This window comes from Natator depressus, chromosome 6, assembly GCF_965152275.1.
Source record: "Natator depressus isolate rNatDep1 chromosome 6, rNatDep2.hap1, whole genome shotgun sequence".
In the NCBI taxonomy this organism is placed as follows: domain Eukaryota; kingdom Metazoa; phylum Chordata; order Testudines; family Cheloniidae; genus Natator; species Natator depressus.
The window spans coordinates 59476092-59493919 of NC_134239.1; the positions used below are offsets into that span (position 1 = coordinate 59476092).

Genomic DNA, 17828 nt, shown 5'->3' on the forward strand with positions numbered 1-17828 from the left:
ATTACTCGTGAATGCTGCTGTCATTTGAGGATGATAGACTCCAGCCCATCCTGAGCGATAATGACCTGGGCCTCAGCTATTCACGCTGTCGCCGCTTCTTGGCTGCACTACAGCAATGCAGTATGCCTGGTCATGCAGCCTTCACCACTTAGGAAATTCCATCTAGTACAGAACTCTGAAGTCTCTCTCTTCAGCAATGCAGGCTTCTGTGAACACATGAAATTTATCCTCTACTCTCTACACTGGCTGCCCATAGAACACCAAATCAAGTTCAAAGCCTCTGTCCTTATCTTCAAAGCACTCCATGGCCAGATATCTAAAAGGCCACCTAAACCTCCAAGTGGAAGGCTGGTCAACAACTTTACTCCACTGGCACAACCGAACTTTCTATGGTAAGGTAAAACCTATCTGTGTGGGAGATAGTGCTTTCTCAGGGGCCAGCCTGAGACAGTTTCTGGGGAGAATTCAATGCACAAAGGACCATTACAAACCTCACCAGCGGGTGCTCCAAGTGCAAGATGCATTTCTTTGATCTACCTTCATGAACACTTTGCAATACTTTAAGCAAGTGTATACATTTTGCATGAATGCACACATCTAAAACCTACCAAAACAAGACACTTCACTGTGCACACTTCTCCCCTTAGGGAGAGAATGACCCATGTGTAACAGAAGTCTGTCACGTCACTTTTAACGCACTACTGGAAAATGCTCATACTCCAATGATGAGTGCTTTGTAACAACTGACAGAGCAGAAATAAAAGAGATGGAGTTCCATAGTCCTACTGGACTCTTGGTACCTCAGGAAAAGGGCTAATTGTAGTATGGCCATCCAATTCATAGATGAGAAAGTCCCAAAATTTAAAGGTGAAGTAACAGAGAAGTTCATCAGACAGCAAGAAGAAATTCACTTGTGAAATCTCCTTTTCACCCACCTTCCTGGAACCTGCTGAGTTCAATGTACAATAGTATTTGCAATGAGATTGTTACAAACTGAAGTCAGAGTTGTTTAACTGAAAAGTCAGTTTGTGCTGGGCTATAAATTAGCTTGAGATAAGTTTATCATATTGCTAAACCCTGGATTCAAATGCATCCAGCTACGATCAAGAACAGGTTTCTATGTAGACTGACTTCATTACAATCAAGCTGATTAAACGAAGCTTCAAGAGAATGTCAATGCATTTGACTCTGGAAGTGTTCATATCGTGTACATTCTTTGGGGGACTTTGGAGGATTAACAGACGCTATGCTAAAATATTGGCCAACAACTCACAGGAAAGATCCAATTTCTTAGAAAAACTGGCCAAACCAAGTTCCCTAGCAAATGACTGTGTACTAAGTGTGTGCAAGTCAGAGATACCCATTACAATACTGAACAGAGCAGAGCATGTACTCAGAGCAACTCCACCACCTCACATATCCCACAACTATAGAATGTATTCTTTGCATCAGAATTTAGCTGCAGAATCTCACCTCTTTTAAATTATGTTACTATCTCTGCAGCTATAAGGGCTAACCTTTAAAATACAAACCAAGCGTAAACAGAGGCAATAACGCTTGCTTGTCTGCGCCTGAAACAAGCTCAGACGGACAATGTCCCATTCATCAAGGCCCTCTGGACTCAAATGATTCTGCAGCAGAGAAGATTTGGCATTTTCCCCCCCCCAATGTCAAAGAACTCAGCATTTTAAAAATTGAATGTGTCATTCTGCTGCAGCCAGGCACCTCAGTTCTCTCTACTATGCTAGGCCCTACCTGCAGCTCCCATTTGTTCTCCACAAGAGAGTAAACTGAATTATAGTCCATACTTCCCGCACTGTACCATGGAATCCAGTAACAGAGAGTTAGATAGCCAAAGTTGGAGTCTAACTTGCAGCCAGAGAGAAGGGGAGCCAGAAGCTTAGGCTGGCAAGCTGGACTGCCTAGAGCAACGTTTCTCAAATGCAGCCACCATGGGCTTTTCTTGTGGCCACAGCCTCCTGTGGTGTAACTGGGGGGAGAGCAGCAGCTCTACCCCCTCCATAGTGCTCCTGGATGCACAGTCTTCTTGGAAGCCCAAGCAACCAACACCAAGGGTTGGGCAGACGGTGAGTTCCCCATCTTTCCAGGGGATCTGGGGCTCAGGATTTGGGCTTCAGCCCAGTGGTGGTGGGAGAGCAGGATCTGGTTGCGAGGCTTTGGGCTCCAGACCCAGGGCTTCAGGCTCGGCCACCCTCCCTGGCCAGTGCCCCTGACATCTTCCCCTATCCAGGGCTTACTTTGTCCCCAGACTTCCTAGGGCTGAGTAAGTCTACTGTGAAAAAAGTGATACTTGTAGGTTTGTCAATATCACTTTTCACAGTAGTTTCCTAGCTAGCAATAAATAAGTTACAATGATTTGGACATGTATATGTGCATATTTATTTGTTTTTCCGAAAGCTACTTGAGTATTTTAGGAAAAGTGTGAGCGCAGCCACCAGCAAGAGTTGGTGGCCGCACTCTGAGGCCACCAAATAATTTGTCCTGAGAACCTCTGGCCTAGAGAGCAGCATATCAATTGAGGCCTGGGAAATTAGGTAGATAAGCCACTGAAGTCTGCTGCAAGCTCCCCTTCTTCCCTAACATTTAGCATTTTAGGTCAGTGAATATTTTCTTCTATGAGCTACAGATCTGTGTTTCTGTGGGTGTTTCTCTGGTAATGAGGGAATAGGAATAAAGGGTATTTGAGGGCAGTAGAATAAATTAATTACCACCATGGAATTTAAGAATTGTTCCTGCAATGACACTGGACCCTGCTCATGCTTAGCAGTGAAGAACAGGAAACAAACAAGGACCTTGTAACTTAATACCAGGACCAAAGATCCATACATACTTGGAAACTTTCACCCCTTAATGCAGCAAGTTTCAAACTGTAAAAGAAACATGTGCATATCAAGTTTACTTTGTTTAAAAGAGAGAAATGCCAAGCCCTGGCAGTCATTAAAAGGAGTAGTTATTTTTAGAGCAGTTTTATTACTGTCACCATGTATCAAGGAGGAAATGCAGAGTGAAGTATTTACTACTTACTTGTCCTGCATATTGTCCAAATTTCTTCCTGAGTCCTGTAGCCAGTCCAGCAAGGCATTTGGCAGCCAAAGCAACCAACATGACATTTGTGTCCTTTCCAACAACCTGCAAAGGATGGACAACATTACAGGTAAACAGGCCGGATTTCAGAGAATCAGAAGTAGTCTAGGCAGAGGGCTACTGGCATTGAAAGATGGCCAAAGCAGTTATACAAGCAGCAACAGTGAATTTATCCAAAGTTAAGAGTGAAGCAGTTACTTGGGGTACCAACTCAAACTGGGCCAGATAATTTCATTCAATCCCAGAAGGATATTACATCACTGTCCTGGTACACTGAAGCAACATTTATCATTCAATCAGTGAACTGCAATATAGTCCTGACCAGTCAATGAAGTTCCTGGGGGAGTTCTGCCGCACTGTGCAATGCCGAATGTATGCAGAATTAACAAGCCGTACAGAATTTCATTTTCTCCCATGGAATTGGTGCGGCAGAGCCGCTGGACCCAGCAGAGCCCAGCGCTCCAGCTTGTAGATACAAGACACTAAGCGGGGGACTTGGGGGGGGGGGGGGCGGGAAGAAGAGGAGGGAAAGGAGAGAGCTGGAGGGTTCCAGGCAGCTGCACTTCCCAGTACATCTTGAAGGAAGGAGGTGGTGTGCAGGAAACACCATACAAGCCCTGGAGCCAGCATCAGGCTGTTTCTCAATGCAGCTATCTGAGACGGGAGAGGCAGAGTTCTCCCCCAAGATGTGCCCAGCTGGCATGTGAGACACACCAAGATTGAGGCGCCCAACAAAAGCGTAACAGAGAAACAGGAAGAGAACGTTACTCATCTTGCAGTAAATGAGGTTCTTCGAGATGTGTATCCCTGTGCCGTTGATTCGAGATCTTCAGTAGCAGCGCCTGATCGGGACGCACGCACTCAACTGCTTTCTCGCGGTCTCATTAGAGTCTGCTTGAGTCCCCCCCTCAGTTCCTTCTCTACCATGGAGATGTGAGAATAGTATTCCAAAGTAGAGGGGAGGAGGGCAAGGAGAGGAGCACCCAGAGGGACACACATCTCAAAGAACCTCAGTTACTGCAAGGTGAGTAACCTCCTCCTCCTCCTCAAGTGCTGTCCCTCTGGGTGCTCCACTCCAGGTGAATATGAAGCAGTACCCACTATGGCTGGTGGGACTTGGGAGTTGCGGCAGCGATGACTGTACTGCGTGGCCTACTATGGTGTCTACCATGGTATCCTGCGTGATAGCATAATGTCTGGCAAATGTGTGGTCAGATGTCCACATGGCTACCTTGCAGATATCAGTAATAGGTACATTATAGAGGAAGGCAACAGATGTTGACATCGCCGAGTAGAATGAGTTCTGATACCCTCGGGTGGTTGGGCATTCTGAGTCCAGTAACAGAATCTGATGCAGTCAGAGATCCACTTGGAAAGTCGTTGCTTAGAGATAGCCGCACCCTTCCATCTCTTGGTAGTGGAGACAAATAGCCGAGGGGATTTACAGAATGGTTTGGGATAGAATGCAGGTAAGTATATTGGTTGATTAAGGTGGAAGGTAGACACCACCTTAGGGAGAAATTTAGGGTGGGGTCGCAAAGTAACTTTATCTTTAGAGAAGGCTGTGTAGGGAGGGTAGGCCATCAGGGGACTTATTTCCCCTACTCTCCCTGCTGATGTTTTGGCAACCAAGAAAGCTACTTTCATAAACATGTGGAGAAGGGATCACAGGGAGCTAAGGGCTTGAAGGGAGGTTTCATAAGACTGCGAAGAGCTAGGTTGAGATTCCAGGCAGCTGCCGATAGATGAGTCTCAGGATAGAGATTTTGCAGGCCTGTGAGAAAGCATTTTATTGTGGGGTGGGCAAAGAGTGAATATCCATCCAGCAAATCATGGAAGGTGGTGAGGGCCGTGAGGTGTACTTTGATGGAAAAAAGCGAGAGCCCATCCTGTTTTAGTTTCAAAAAGTAGTCTAGGATGTTAGGGAGGGTCACTGTGTGTAGCATCAAGCGTTTATGGGAGCACCACACAGAGAAGCATTTCCACTTTTGCAGGTAAAGTCTTATGAGTGGAGTCTCTTCTACTATGCAGGAGGACATACCGGACTTGCTCAGAACAGGCTAGTTCGTGCGTTTGGAACCATGAAGGAACCACGCCGTCAGGTGGAGTTTCTGGAGCTGTGGACGAAGAAGCTGGCCGTTGTCCTTAGAAAGCAGATCTGGTCTGTTGGGGAGAGTCCGTGGAGGACGGATGGACATGCGTAGCAGATAAGGATACCATGTCTGTCTTGGCCACGCCAGGGAAATAAGTATGACCCGGGCCTTGTAGTCTCTGATTTTGCATAGAACCCTGTGTATCAGAGGGATTGGTGGAAAGGCGTACATGAGGGAGTTGTTCCACGGAATGAGGAACGTCTCTCCTAGGGATGCAATCCCGAGTCCCACTGTGGAGCAAAAACAGGTGGCATGTGCAATTCTGGGTTGTGGCAAAGAGGTCTATCGACGGGGTGAAGAGCTGTTGTAGTATCGTGGGAAGTATTTCCCACCTGTGTTCTTTGGAGAAGTGTCTGCTGAGTGTGTCGACAGCAGTGTTGCGACATCCGGGTAGGTATGAAGCGGTAATTTCTACGTGGTGTTGTATGCACCAATTCCATAACTGGATGGCCTCCATGTATAGGGAGTGCGATCATGCTCCCCGTCTGTTGATGTAAAACATACATGGTATATTGTTCGTTAGGACCGGGACAGATTTGTTCTTTATGAGGGGGAGAAAGTGAAGGCAGGCGTGTCTGACTGTTCTGAGCTCTAGGAGATTTACATGCAGATGTGTCTGACAGGGACCAGCGACCCTGTGCTGCATGTCCCCCCAGGTGCGCTCCCCAAGCAATCAGGGAAGCGTCCGTGGTGAGCATGTGTGCCGGAGAGGGTTGATGGAAGGGAACTCCCATGTAGAGGTTCTCTGGTCTTGCCCACCATTGTAGGGAAGCTAGTATGTTCGCTGGAGGAGTTAACATCATACAGAAGCTGTGTCTGCTGGGTTTGTAGTAGGAGTTAAGCCAACCCTGAAGACATCTCCTGTGCAGCCTGGCATACTTGACCACAAAAGTGGTGGCTGCCATGTGACCAAGAAGCTATAGGCAAATTCTTGCCTGTATCCTGGGACGAACGGAGAGTGTGCGTATGAGATGTGTAATAGCGAGGAATCTGTTGTGTGGGAGTGAGGCTCTGGCTCGAATTGAGTCCAGGTAAGATCCAATGAACTTGACCTGCTGTGTGGGTGTCGGGGTGAATTTTTTGAAGTTTATTTGCAGACCTAAGCTGTGGAAGAGGGAGATGGCGAAATGGGTAGCTCGTAATGTCTCGTCATACGAGGTGCTTTTGATGAGGCAATCGTCTAGGTAGGGGAAAAGTATGATTCCATGTCTGCGGAGGTGGGCAACAACTACGGCTAGGGTCTTGGAGAATACTCCCGGTACTGTGGAGAGTCCGAAAGGGAGTACCCTGTATTGAAAATGGTCGTGTCCGAGTGTGAATCGCAGGAAGCGTCTGTGTGCTGGATGAATGGACATGTGAAGGTAGGCGTCATGTAGGTCGAGGGCTGTGAACCAGTCCCCTTGTTCCAGCGCGGGTATTATTGTGCCCAATGTTACCATCTTGAATTTCTGTACACGTGCAAATTTGTTTAGTCGGCGTAGGTCTAGTATAGGCCTCCATCCCCCACTCTTCTTTTGGTTCAGAAAGTAGTGGGAGTAGAACACTTCCCCAAACGTTGTATCAGCACAGGTTCTACTGCATCTAACTGCAGAAGATGAGCCACTTCTATGCGAAGTAGGTGCTCGTGCGAGGGGTCCCTGAAGAGGGATGGAGGAGGGTACGATATAAGAGGGATGCAGTAACCAGACTGAACTATTTCCAAGACCCAACAGTCTTGTGTGATCTGCTGCCAGGCATGGTGGAAAACCTGGAGGCGGTGGCCAAACAGGCGGTGGAGTCAAGGGGTGGTCGCGCCGACCCTCAACCAACACTTCAAAATTGTTTGTTTCCCGATGGGTGGGAGGTAGCTGGTTGCACCTGGTTTTGTCTGCACTTAGGAGGTCTAGCACGATTCCTGGCTATATCGTATGGTCTGGGCTGTGGCCGGTGATATTGTTGAGCGCGTGGCCTCTAATCAGGTTCATACCCTTGTCTCCTGGGAAGGGACAGGTAGATGCCCAGGGTTGCTCTAGAGTCTTTCATAGTATGAAGGACTTCATCAGGTTTTTTTTTTTTTTTTGGGGGGGGGGGGAAGCTTATCTTTATCAAAGGGGAGGTCCTCCACTGTGGTCTGCAGGTTTTTGGGGATACCAGATGCAGACAGCCAGGAAGATCTGCGCATAACACTGCAGTTGCAGTAGTGCGGGCTGCTGTGTCCGCCATATCCAGAGATGCTTGTAGGGCTATCCTGTAGACCAACTGGCCCTTGACAAGAACTGACTTAAAGTCTGCTCTCCTGTCCTCCGGGATATGGGCGGTAAAATCAAAGAGTTTATTGTAATTATCAAAATCATAGCTTGCAAGTAGGATGGAATAGTTTGCAATTCTGAATTGCAAAGCGGAGGAGATATAGACCTTGCAGCCCAAGAGGTCAAGGCGTTTGAAGTCCTTGTCTTGTGGAGTGGCCCGGTAGTGCAGCTCTTTTGTCCTGTGTGCCACTGCATCCACCACAAGAGAATTCAGTTGTGGATGGGAAAATACGAAGAAGTCTACATCCTTAGCAGGAACATAATATTTACGTTCAGCCTTTTTGCAAGTTGGTGTGATAGAGGATGGAGTCTGCCAAAGGGTGTTAGCTGGTTCTAGGAGTGCTTCATTTCTCCTCTAAAGGGATGTCCTGGCTGAGTGCCACCCTCTTGAAAAGTTCCTGGAATTGCTTAAAGTCGTCCAGGTTCTGTGGAGGCAGAGGCATGAGGGCTCCGTCTGGAGCTGATGGAGAGTTAGGAGTTGGTGAATCAGGGTATGGTTCATAGCCCACCTCTTTGCGGGGGAGGGTTCAGGTGCTCTAGAAGTAGATGGAGCTGGAGATAGGGGCACAGAAAAAGCTTGTGGAAGAATCATGAGGATGAGTGGCAGCAGAAGCCAGCCAAGGGTACCACTGAGGCCAAGGCATGGGATAAGAGAAGTTAGATTCTTGCCCATGGGGGGAGGGCAAAGTAAGGAAACTGAGGCTGGTGCTTGTGAGCTGTGACCCGAGGTGTAAATGGTTCCGGTGGAGGATGAGAGGCAGGTGGGGAAAACTCAACCTGCTGCTGCATATCGGGCTGTCAGTGAAAGTAGCCAAGTCAGGTGGGGAGAGCAGCTGGTCAAAGAGTAAGCACTGTGTGTCAAGGAGCGGAGAATCAGCCTCAGGAGCCACTGAGATGTCGTCCTGATTTAAGAATTGCTACTGCTCCCTGGGCTGTGATCCTGCTGAATGTGATATCCTGCTGAGCTCAGAAGCTTATACTGACTTCTGTTTTGCTTTTGCCAGTGCCGCGGGCCGTTTGTAGGCGCCCTGTGGGAGGTCCACTCCTGCTGCTGGAGTGGTAGGCAGGCTCGGTGCGGACGTTCTTGTTGGCACCGGGGCAGAATGCACTGTCAGCACCAGGTCTATTTTTGGTGCCGAGGGGACCTTCCCACTACGGGAAGTCGGGTCCCTGCCTCTGCGCGCCGCGGGAGCCGTGGCTGAGGTGCTGGGACAGTAGGAGGTGCCTGCCTTCGGCGCCGTCAGCACTGAGGGTAAGGATCTCGCAGGAGACCCTTTCCATGCAGAGACTTTCAAAAGGGTAGACTGTCGGGCTTCCTGCCTCTTCACCCGAGAGGGTGAATCCATGCTCCCAATCCGTTCGGACCTGACCAGGGACCGTGAGGGAGAGGGTTTGCTATTGCCCGTCTCCACAGGCTGTAGGGATTTCTCCATCATGAGCATTCTCAGCCGCAGGTCCCTGTCACGACAAACCCTGGTTTTCAGGCTGGTACAATGGACACACTTGGCAGGGACTTGTGTCTCGCCGAGGCACTTCACACAGCGTAAGTGTCTGTCAGACTGTGGTAGAGACTCTTGACAGGAGGCACATTTCTTAAATCCTGAAGACCCTGGCATTATTGCACTAGGAATGCCAGGGGAGAGTGTCTCAACAGGAGACAAACTTGAGGAAAAAGAAGTGGGGTTTTTTGGTTTGTTTTTTAAACTAGATAACTATTCTAAAGGAAGGGAAATAACTGGGATGTTTTTAACTATTTCTGTGTCTTTGTACTTGTTTCCTTCAGTGACCAGGGAAGAGGTTCAGCACTGCCCCGAGTCCCGTCTTCAGCTGAGGACGGTTGAGAAGGAACTGAGGGGGGTGCGGGATGCGTGCGCTCAGGCAGACTAACGAGACAGCAGTTGAGCGAGTGTGTCCTGACAAGGCACTGCTACCAAAGATCTCCAACCAACGGCACTGGGACGCACCATCACCTGGAGTGGAGCACCCACAGGGACAGCACTTGAAGAACTGGGTTGTTATAGGGGTTTAACACTTCTCCTGGGAGAAACCTTTTTGTTCTCTTGTACTGTTACAGACATACTTGCTGACAGGTATTTTGAAATAAAATTACCAAAATAATTGAAACTGGTGTGATTATATTGTATTATTTTGACAAAGAAAATATGCAGAATTTTATAATATTGTGCACAGAAATTATTTTGGTGCAGAATTCCCCAAGTATTAAATGGCTATGTACCACAGTTTGAGATTGCCATCTTCTGCTCAGAAAGTTTTAAGATGTTAGTGCAAGTTATGCCTTGCATCTGGACTCAAAAGGGTCATTTGGTGGCTTCTACCACAGGCCCAGAACTCAGTGAAGTGGGTGTACACACTCACAGGTGTGTGTACATTTTACAGAGTGCATGACAGACCCAAACTCAAAGGCAATCAGAAACCAGATTCTACTCTCTCCAATTGAGTGTGCATCAGATTGTGAGTGTGTACTGGGGGAGTGGAGGGGCAGGGTGTTAGTAGTGGTTGATCTCAAATGAGTACATTTCAGAACAGCCTTTAAAGGGATGTATTTAGTCAGGCACACTGTTACTGGCAAACTTGAAAATCTCAGTCAGGAAGCCATATGGATTTCTAATGGAAGAATAAGTCAAGAGCTGGATGAGAACTCTTCCCCATTTTGCAGAACTATACTTTAATCAATACAGACTAGAATTAATTTAAGACTAGGTGTTTGGATGGCAAGCTAGACAGTTATGTTGAAAGCATACATCTAAATGCATGTACATATTACACGTTTACAATGTAGTGCTATTTGTGTGTCTAAAAATGGCAGTTTTATGAAGAGCTGCAGGTTGTGGAGGTAGCATTCTTCTCTATTTGGACTTGTGAAATCCCAAACAGGCAGCCAAAGCCCTAGAAAACTGCAGTCCCCTAAGGGAGAGTTGAGTAGGGAAAAGGATTTTGCATGCTGCTCGCCCAAAAATCAGATTGGAAAGTTAGAATGTAATACAATCAAGCGAAAGCATTAAATTAACACTATTTTTGCACCTTCATAAGCAGACCATTTGGTCTGAAGGTGGAAGGAATATGACCAATCCCTGGAGACTTGTGGAAAAGGCTAGGAACATAGGTTATAGACTACTGGTCTGATCCAGTGTGGCAATTCCTATCTCCAACAGTAGGCTGCACCACCTGCTTCAAAGGAAGGTGCAAGAAGCCTGCAGTAGGAAGTTTGCAATAACCTACCTGCAGTGTTTCTTCCTAACCCCCATCAGAGGTTCTCCTTTTTCTCTCAAGAATGGGGTTTATAGCCCTTCCATATTTTTATTTTAAATCTTTACTACAAGAACTTTGAATATTCTTGTTATTTGTATAACCATCCAATCCTTTTCCAAATCCAGTTAAGCTTTTAGCCTCTGATGTTACATAGCAATGTGTTCTACAGGCTGTATGGCGTGTAAAAAGGTTTGCTATCTTTCAATTTCACTGAGCACCTCTTGTTCGTATTACAATAGCAGCATCCAATCCACCTTCTCTACACCAAGCTATTTTGAATATCTTTATCCTATTCCCTTTTATTTGCCTCAAATGCAAACACACACTCCAAAATATCTTCCACTCTTCATTGGTATGTTTTCCATGACTAATCATTCATTGTACAACTCCAAATTGCTCTAATTCTCCTATATTTTTTGAGAAAGGGTGACCAGAACTGAACACAGTATTCAAGGTGAGAGCATACCACTGATTTATATAATTATATTTTCAGTATTTTTCTCCATCCCATTTTTTCTAAACTGTTCTCAAGTACCTGCAGGAAGAGGCACATACCCAAATGTATTACTGGAGGAAAGGTTTTCTCAAATAGTATGAGAATCCAACAGACTACAGGTCCCAATGTTCAACAAGACAGAAACAAGCCAAAATAATTTAAGCACCACCCTATTGGGTGGGTGTGTTCATCAAAGGTATAATGTTGAGAGTAATTTGGACACAGGCATAGTGCCAGTATTTGGTCTTATGACCAGTGGTGGCCTTTCAGACATTAAAATCTAATCTTCTGGCATTAAGCAGTTAACTACTGCAATATAACAATGCAAAATACATATGACTGGTACAGCGATTTTTACCTTTTTAAGAACTTTCACCAAGTCTGCATAGTCCCCTGCTTCCAGTCTGGGATTCTTCACCAGCATCTCAACAGCTTCCAGAGCTTCTTTCCTCTCTTGCCACTTTTTGGCTTCCTGCAAAGCAAAGCATTCTACATTTGTGTACACTAGACACCTAACAGCTCTAGGAAGGCTCACTCTAGACAGACTGTAGACTCTAGAGCTTAAGTTTGTCCCAAGAAATTCAAGTACTCTTAGTATCCTCGTATACGCTAAGCTTGGTGGTTACAGCTAGCCATTGGAATGCACACTCACATTTCAGTTTCCATCTTGCTTTTTGATTTTACAGCTATTTATGCAGATTAGACAGCCTATATCTTGCAAACCAGCTCCCTATTATTCATGTAACAGTACTGCCTATTTGCAGGATGTAGGTCAGTCTTAAAGTCCATCAGCCCTCATCTCTCAATATTGCAGAGTTAGTGGTTTAAACTTACTATTTTGTCATAGAAGTCTTTGGGAAGTTTGGAAAGAATCTCCACAGCTTCCAGTAGCTCATAAGCATCCACCTGTGGGACAACCTCATCCCCATCATCTCCTCCTGCAGGCCAAGATTGGAAAGCTTAGCATAGAGGCTTGTCATGTCAGTCAAATTTCATTTTACACGTTCCCATGCTCCCTTCATCAAAGACAAGAGGGGAAGTGGACTATGAATGGTAATGGTTTTGATACTAGGTTGTTATTTGATACTGTTTTCTCCCCCAGCTGTGTCTTGTTGATAGGATAGTGTGCCCCACTCGCTTTACATCCCTTTAAATTGAATGCACCTTTTTGGTTTGTTCTATTTCTTACTGGGTCTTTTAATAATGATGTGTTTCCAAATAAAGTACCAAGATCACATAGGTTACCTCCATCTGCATCCCCTCCAGCTGCTTGCTGCTGCTCAAACTTGGCTTTCAGCTCTTGCTGGGAACGCAGGAATCTGGTCTGTTTGGGAGCTGCTGGCGGTAGATTGACCCATTCTTCTTCCAATTCTTTTAGCTGTAAAAATCACAAGAGTAATTCTTGGGGCTTTAAGCATGAAAGCTAACATTCCCCAGCCCCTGATACAGGATTACTCCAGGCAAGCTTCCACCTTATTAAAAGCAATGGTATCCCCCCGCAGTTGTCAGGAATTTTCTTCTTTAGGTTTTAATCTTATGATCTGGGTGGGCTATCCTTTCAATTCACTTGCAATGATATTATAATCCTACAACATTTGTCCTATTGTGGAGATGGCCAGAGGCAACAAAGCTAACCTCCCTCCTTCCAGAGGTATAGTAAACTCACTGTTTAGAATTGTGACTAGTTATCTTTATAGTGCATAGAAATATTACGAGGGGTGAGGGGAATGTTTACTAAAACAGAAACTGGTTAGAACAGTGGGAAAAGGTTATTTTTGGCTTTTGTGAAGAGGTTATTATCTAAATAAAGAGGAAAAATGGCTGGTTGAGTAAATGAGTCTTTATGCTACACCCATGCCATCAGATGCAGAGAGATTAATAAAGCCACTAGATAAGCAGGGTTGGGTCAGGTTAACTTTGAATACCTAGCTGTAGAAAGCAGTACTGGTAATTCAGTTTTTCAGGGAAAGGAATATCTTTAACATCTCTGTATACCACAGATGTTACTACATTACTGTTTAAAAGCAACAACTTCCCATGTGACCACAATACTCAATTGAACGGTGGATGTATGTATGGGCATTTGAAAAGCACTGAAGATTGAATATTTAGTTTCCATAACATCATGCGATTACATTAAAACCTTCCTGTGCATAGACAATGCCTATCAAATCCTGGACATTACGAGATATATTTATTTTTGTTATAATAAATTGCAAGTTCTCTCTTCTTTGCCAGGAGAGAATGGTGACCCTGACACCTAGTTATTAAAGGGAGCAGATGGTAAGTGTAGTTGCCCAAAAGAGGTGGGGAGAATCTAACAAGGTAATTCCATTCTGCCCACCTAAACTCCCCCTCTAGTTACAATTGGATATGGTATTTTTCCCATGTCTCACCCACTGGAGAAGTAGAGGACAGATTTGCTATGCATCTTTAACTGGAACGTTGCTTAGTTACCATTTTGAAGTCACAAAAGTGAAAAAAAGAATTTTGTTTCAGAGAGAAAGTTAGAGTGTTTTCACCAGACAGCAACAGTTTTCAGTAAGACAGAAAGGCTCAAGAAAATACATGCTCAGGTACAAATATCCCATACTGGTATATAGCAGGGGGTTATAAGAATTAGTTTGAACACTGGAATATTTATGAACCTTCGTTCATAAAACTTTGCTCAGATAGACACTTCCTGTAGCCTACCTGAACCGAGTTTATGTTCTGTAATGGTGGTCTCAGAGCATCCCTTATCCAGCGATAAATCTCTACAGCAAGGAGTTTGGCTTCATCTCGAACAGCCTTCTCTCGAGACTCAAAGAGTTTTGGCAACACTTTGATAATTGGCTTTAGTGAGATTATTTTTGAACCAAATTCACTGAAAGTTAAAAAATACATACAGGTGTCAATGGCAGAGGACAAAATCCAATAGAAATTCAGCCACAGACCATAAACGTTAATTAGCTATTATCTTGACACAGCTGGGGTCCTAGACGGAGCTGCTTGTGTAAGCTGATGCCTTTCATAGGCTGTGTCCTGTACAAAAGGTTGCATCATAATATACACTATCAGCAATGGTTCTACATATTAACATGCATTGCCGTCACCTAGCAATCTGAAGCTACTCATTTGTTGTGTTAAAGAACAGTTGCTCTACCACAATTCCTTCCCTCCTTCATACAGTTTGGAATAATAAAACCAGGCTTTTGAAACCACTTCAAAGCATGTAATCCAACCTGCTGCTTAAGTCTGTCCCCTTGCCAGAGAACAAGAAATCTCCTTAGACTGGAGTTTGTGAGACCTATTTTTCTGATCACGCTAGAATCTCCTTTGACTATCTCTTGGAGGCACACTGCAGAAAAGCATTAGTCATTTTGCTAATTGTTAGACCAGATTAGTGAGCCATCGGTCATCTCACAGAAAGCGTGCGCTTTGGCACACACTTCCCCCAACCTCATCATCCACCCTTTGATACCAGATTCTGCAAGTTGCCCTTGTGCCTGTTGCACAAAGTCTCATCTTTCAATCACTGTTGAATGGGAGCACATCAGTACCCTTTCAGTACTCAGCTACTAAGAACTGTTCAGGTGCTATTGTACTCTTATGCTATCAGATGTTTACAAGAAGCTTTATAAGAAACAGATTAGCTGCAGGAGGAACATCCCAGTCATGGATTAAGATATAGAATACAAATGAGTCACCAATCCTGTGCAAGGAAAGGTTAATATATACCAGAGTTTCCCAGGGAAACATACTAGGGCCAATGTTGCAATTGTTCCCGTTAATTCAACAACTTTGTTCCCAAGCCTGGAATCAATAGTTCTGCTGAGAATACAAATGAGTCACCAATCCTGTGCAAGGAAAGGTTAATATATACCAGAGTTTCCCAGGGAAGCATACTAGGGCCAATGTTGGTCCATACATTAGCCTACAACGTGGTTATGTCAAGAGATTGGGGATGATTGAGAGTAACTATGGAAGAATTTAGCTAGTTAGTAGGGCAACAACAGATTAAAACCTGAGAAGTGTGAGGTAATGCACACTGAAGGAACATTTTATAATTAAAACAAATGGGCTCTAATTGATTACCGCTTGACAAATCGATGCAGACAGTTCAAAGATGCCTTCTTGATACATAGGATGGGCCACAAAGGCAGAGATCTGTTCTTGTATTAATATAGCAAAAACGCAAAAAACATTCTAGTCTCACGGGTCAATGGTGAGTTCCCCCTTGAATAATTAATTTGGTTTTACCATCTCATATCTGAAGGATATAAAATAATTTTATGGACTAGTTTAAAGAATCAAATGTAACCACAGAAGGAGCTAGAGTTGAGAAGTGATAAGTGGTAGAGAAGGCTCATCAGGATTCCCAATTACACTGTTTTTATAGCACAATATGGCATGATTAAATAAATCAACTTATAATTGATAATTACTCTTAAGTCTGGGACACTACTACAGGATTCAGAGGCATATATCTTAGAATTAAAAATAGGCTTTAGACATAGGACAACATCATCTGCAGTAACAGTAGATGGAATGACAACAGCAGACTATCTAGCCTCATGCTTCAGGAACTAGCTGATTATTAGGGGATTGCTCTCTTCAGGAGGACCCAATACTGGCCATCTGTATCTGTTCTAGATATTTCTGTGCTTAAAGTTTATATTTCACATGCCAAATACTGACAGGATCATGCATCAGACACAATCATCAGATATTGCAAATTTAGAGATATTTAGACTGTGAGAAAAAGCGGGGGGGGAACTGTGTCTTGGGGAAGGAGAGAAGAGGAAAACAATGATAAGAAGCCTACATTTAGCAAAAAGACAAATACTACAGGGATTTGGCAAACTCCACATACTGGTGCAATTAGACACTTACAAGGGAATATTTTTAGAAGTTAGTCTACAGATCAAGGGAGACAGCTAAGTAACTCCTAAATTAAAAATCTGAAAGTGCAAAAATATAGAAAACTATTCAGAAACTGCTATAAACAAAATTCCTTTTTTGCAGATTTGACACATGTAAGACACTTCATGTGACATTTGTACCCAAGACATGCTGTAAGTCTAAAATTAAATGCAACTTTTTACTCACATTGATTGGGTTCCTGAGACGTTTCAGTAGTATGTTATAGACTATTCCAGACACACAAATTCCCTTGCCCACCAATTCTAGCTTTAAAATAAATTATTGCACAATATAAGCTGCATCTTTTCTTTGGCTTGGTGTGCATGCAATCGAAGATATTTAAAATAAAATTTGCTTTAGGAATGGCCTGAACAATATCACATACTTTAGTGAAAGCTGTGAATATCCCAAGTGAAGACTGTTGTTTCATCAACACCACAGACGGGAAACCTCACCCGGCCCGGACACGGAAAGGACTAATAGATTATATTACTTTGTGCATTAGCAATCAGCAGGGGGAGCATTTGCAGGGAGGACACAGAAAACCATTTTTATTTTAAACTCAAAGATATTTATTTGCAATTGTTCCCGTTCATTCAACAACTTTGTTCCCAAGCCTGGAATCAACAGTTCTGCTGGGAAATAACCCTGCTCCTACCATTGAAGAAAATGTTTTCATTAAACAAAGTCTAGCAAACAGATTGCCAAGACTGAAACTGATCAAGATACAAGAACAGTAATTGTGGAGAAAACACTCACATCTGACTAATTCCCACACTGTCCCTGTCAGGGAAAATGCTGCCATTAAAAAAGGTTCAGTTCACTGAAGTCATTACAATTTCGAAGATTCAGCAATATCAAATTCCAGAGCCACTTACAGCCTTACATAAATTATCCGTTACTTAACGGCATGTGGAATTTAAACAAGAGAACTTACCTCAGTGCTTTCCTCAATGTCTCTATACATGCTACTATGATCTTAGGGTTCTTGTTGTCCAGGCCCTTTAACAGCTCTTCTTGTACAGGCTCCCCTTTCTCAATTTCTATATACATTAAACATATGTCTATACCCAACTCCTTTGCTCTGGCTTTAGGTTGATTGAACACTTTATTTACAACTCCAGAAATCACTTCTCCTGTTGTCCTGAAAACAGAGGACATATTTAGTTTTCAGCAGACAGAACAGCAAATGTAATTAGTTCTACCACCCATGAGGTATATGCACACATAGTAACACTGAGATAACTAACCTTCTGGAAACTAGATCCTATTTAGGTTAACCATGGCAATAACATTCCCTAAAGACTTACTCCACTATGTTACTGAACTCAGCTGGGTACTACACATACACTTTACTAGATAAAGAGTGTTCCCGACCTCTATGCTTGTTTCATGTGCCTGTTGTATCTTGTCTAAGATTGTAAAGCTTTTCGTGGCAGGGACTGTACAGTGCTAGCACAGTGGAACCCACCACACTGGGGACCACTAATACATATAAGCACACTAATTTTTCAATACATGCAGAACAGCAGGACACCCGAGGAGACTAGTTTTAAGAGTTCCAAGGCACCAACCGAAAGTTGTGTGTGAGAGAGAGAGAAATGTATATTA

The 17828-nt window shown here is 44.2% G+C and overlaps 1 protein-coding gene across 1 annotated transcript in view; it reads right to left on the reverse strand.

Moving 5' to 3' along the window:
* Positions 1-17828, reverse strand: part of CKAP5 (cytoskeleton associated protein 5) — a 98611-nt gene that overhangs the window by 66452 nt on the left and 14331 nt on the right. Inside the window, exons 4-9 of the mRNA XM_074955382.1 lie at positions 17155-17361; positions 14007-14178; positions 12558-12690; positions 12147-12250; positions 11671-11784; positions 3046-3150 (exon numbers count right to left, since the gene is read on the reverse strand). Of these exons, the coding sequence (XP_074811483.1) occupies positions 3046-3150; positions 11671-11784; positions 12147-12250; positions 12558-12690; positions 14007-14178; positions 17155-17361 (835 nt within the window). The remainder of the gene's footprint in view (positions 1-3045; positions 3151-11670; positions 11785-12146; positions 12251-12557; positions 12691-14006; positions 14179-17154; positions 17362-17828) is intronic.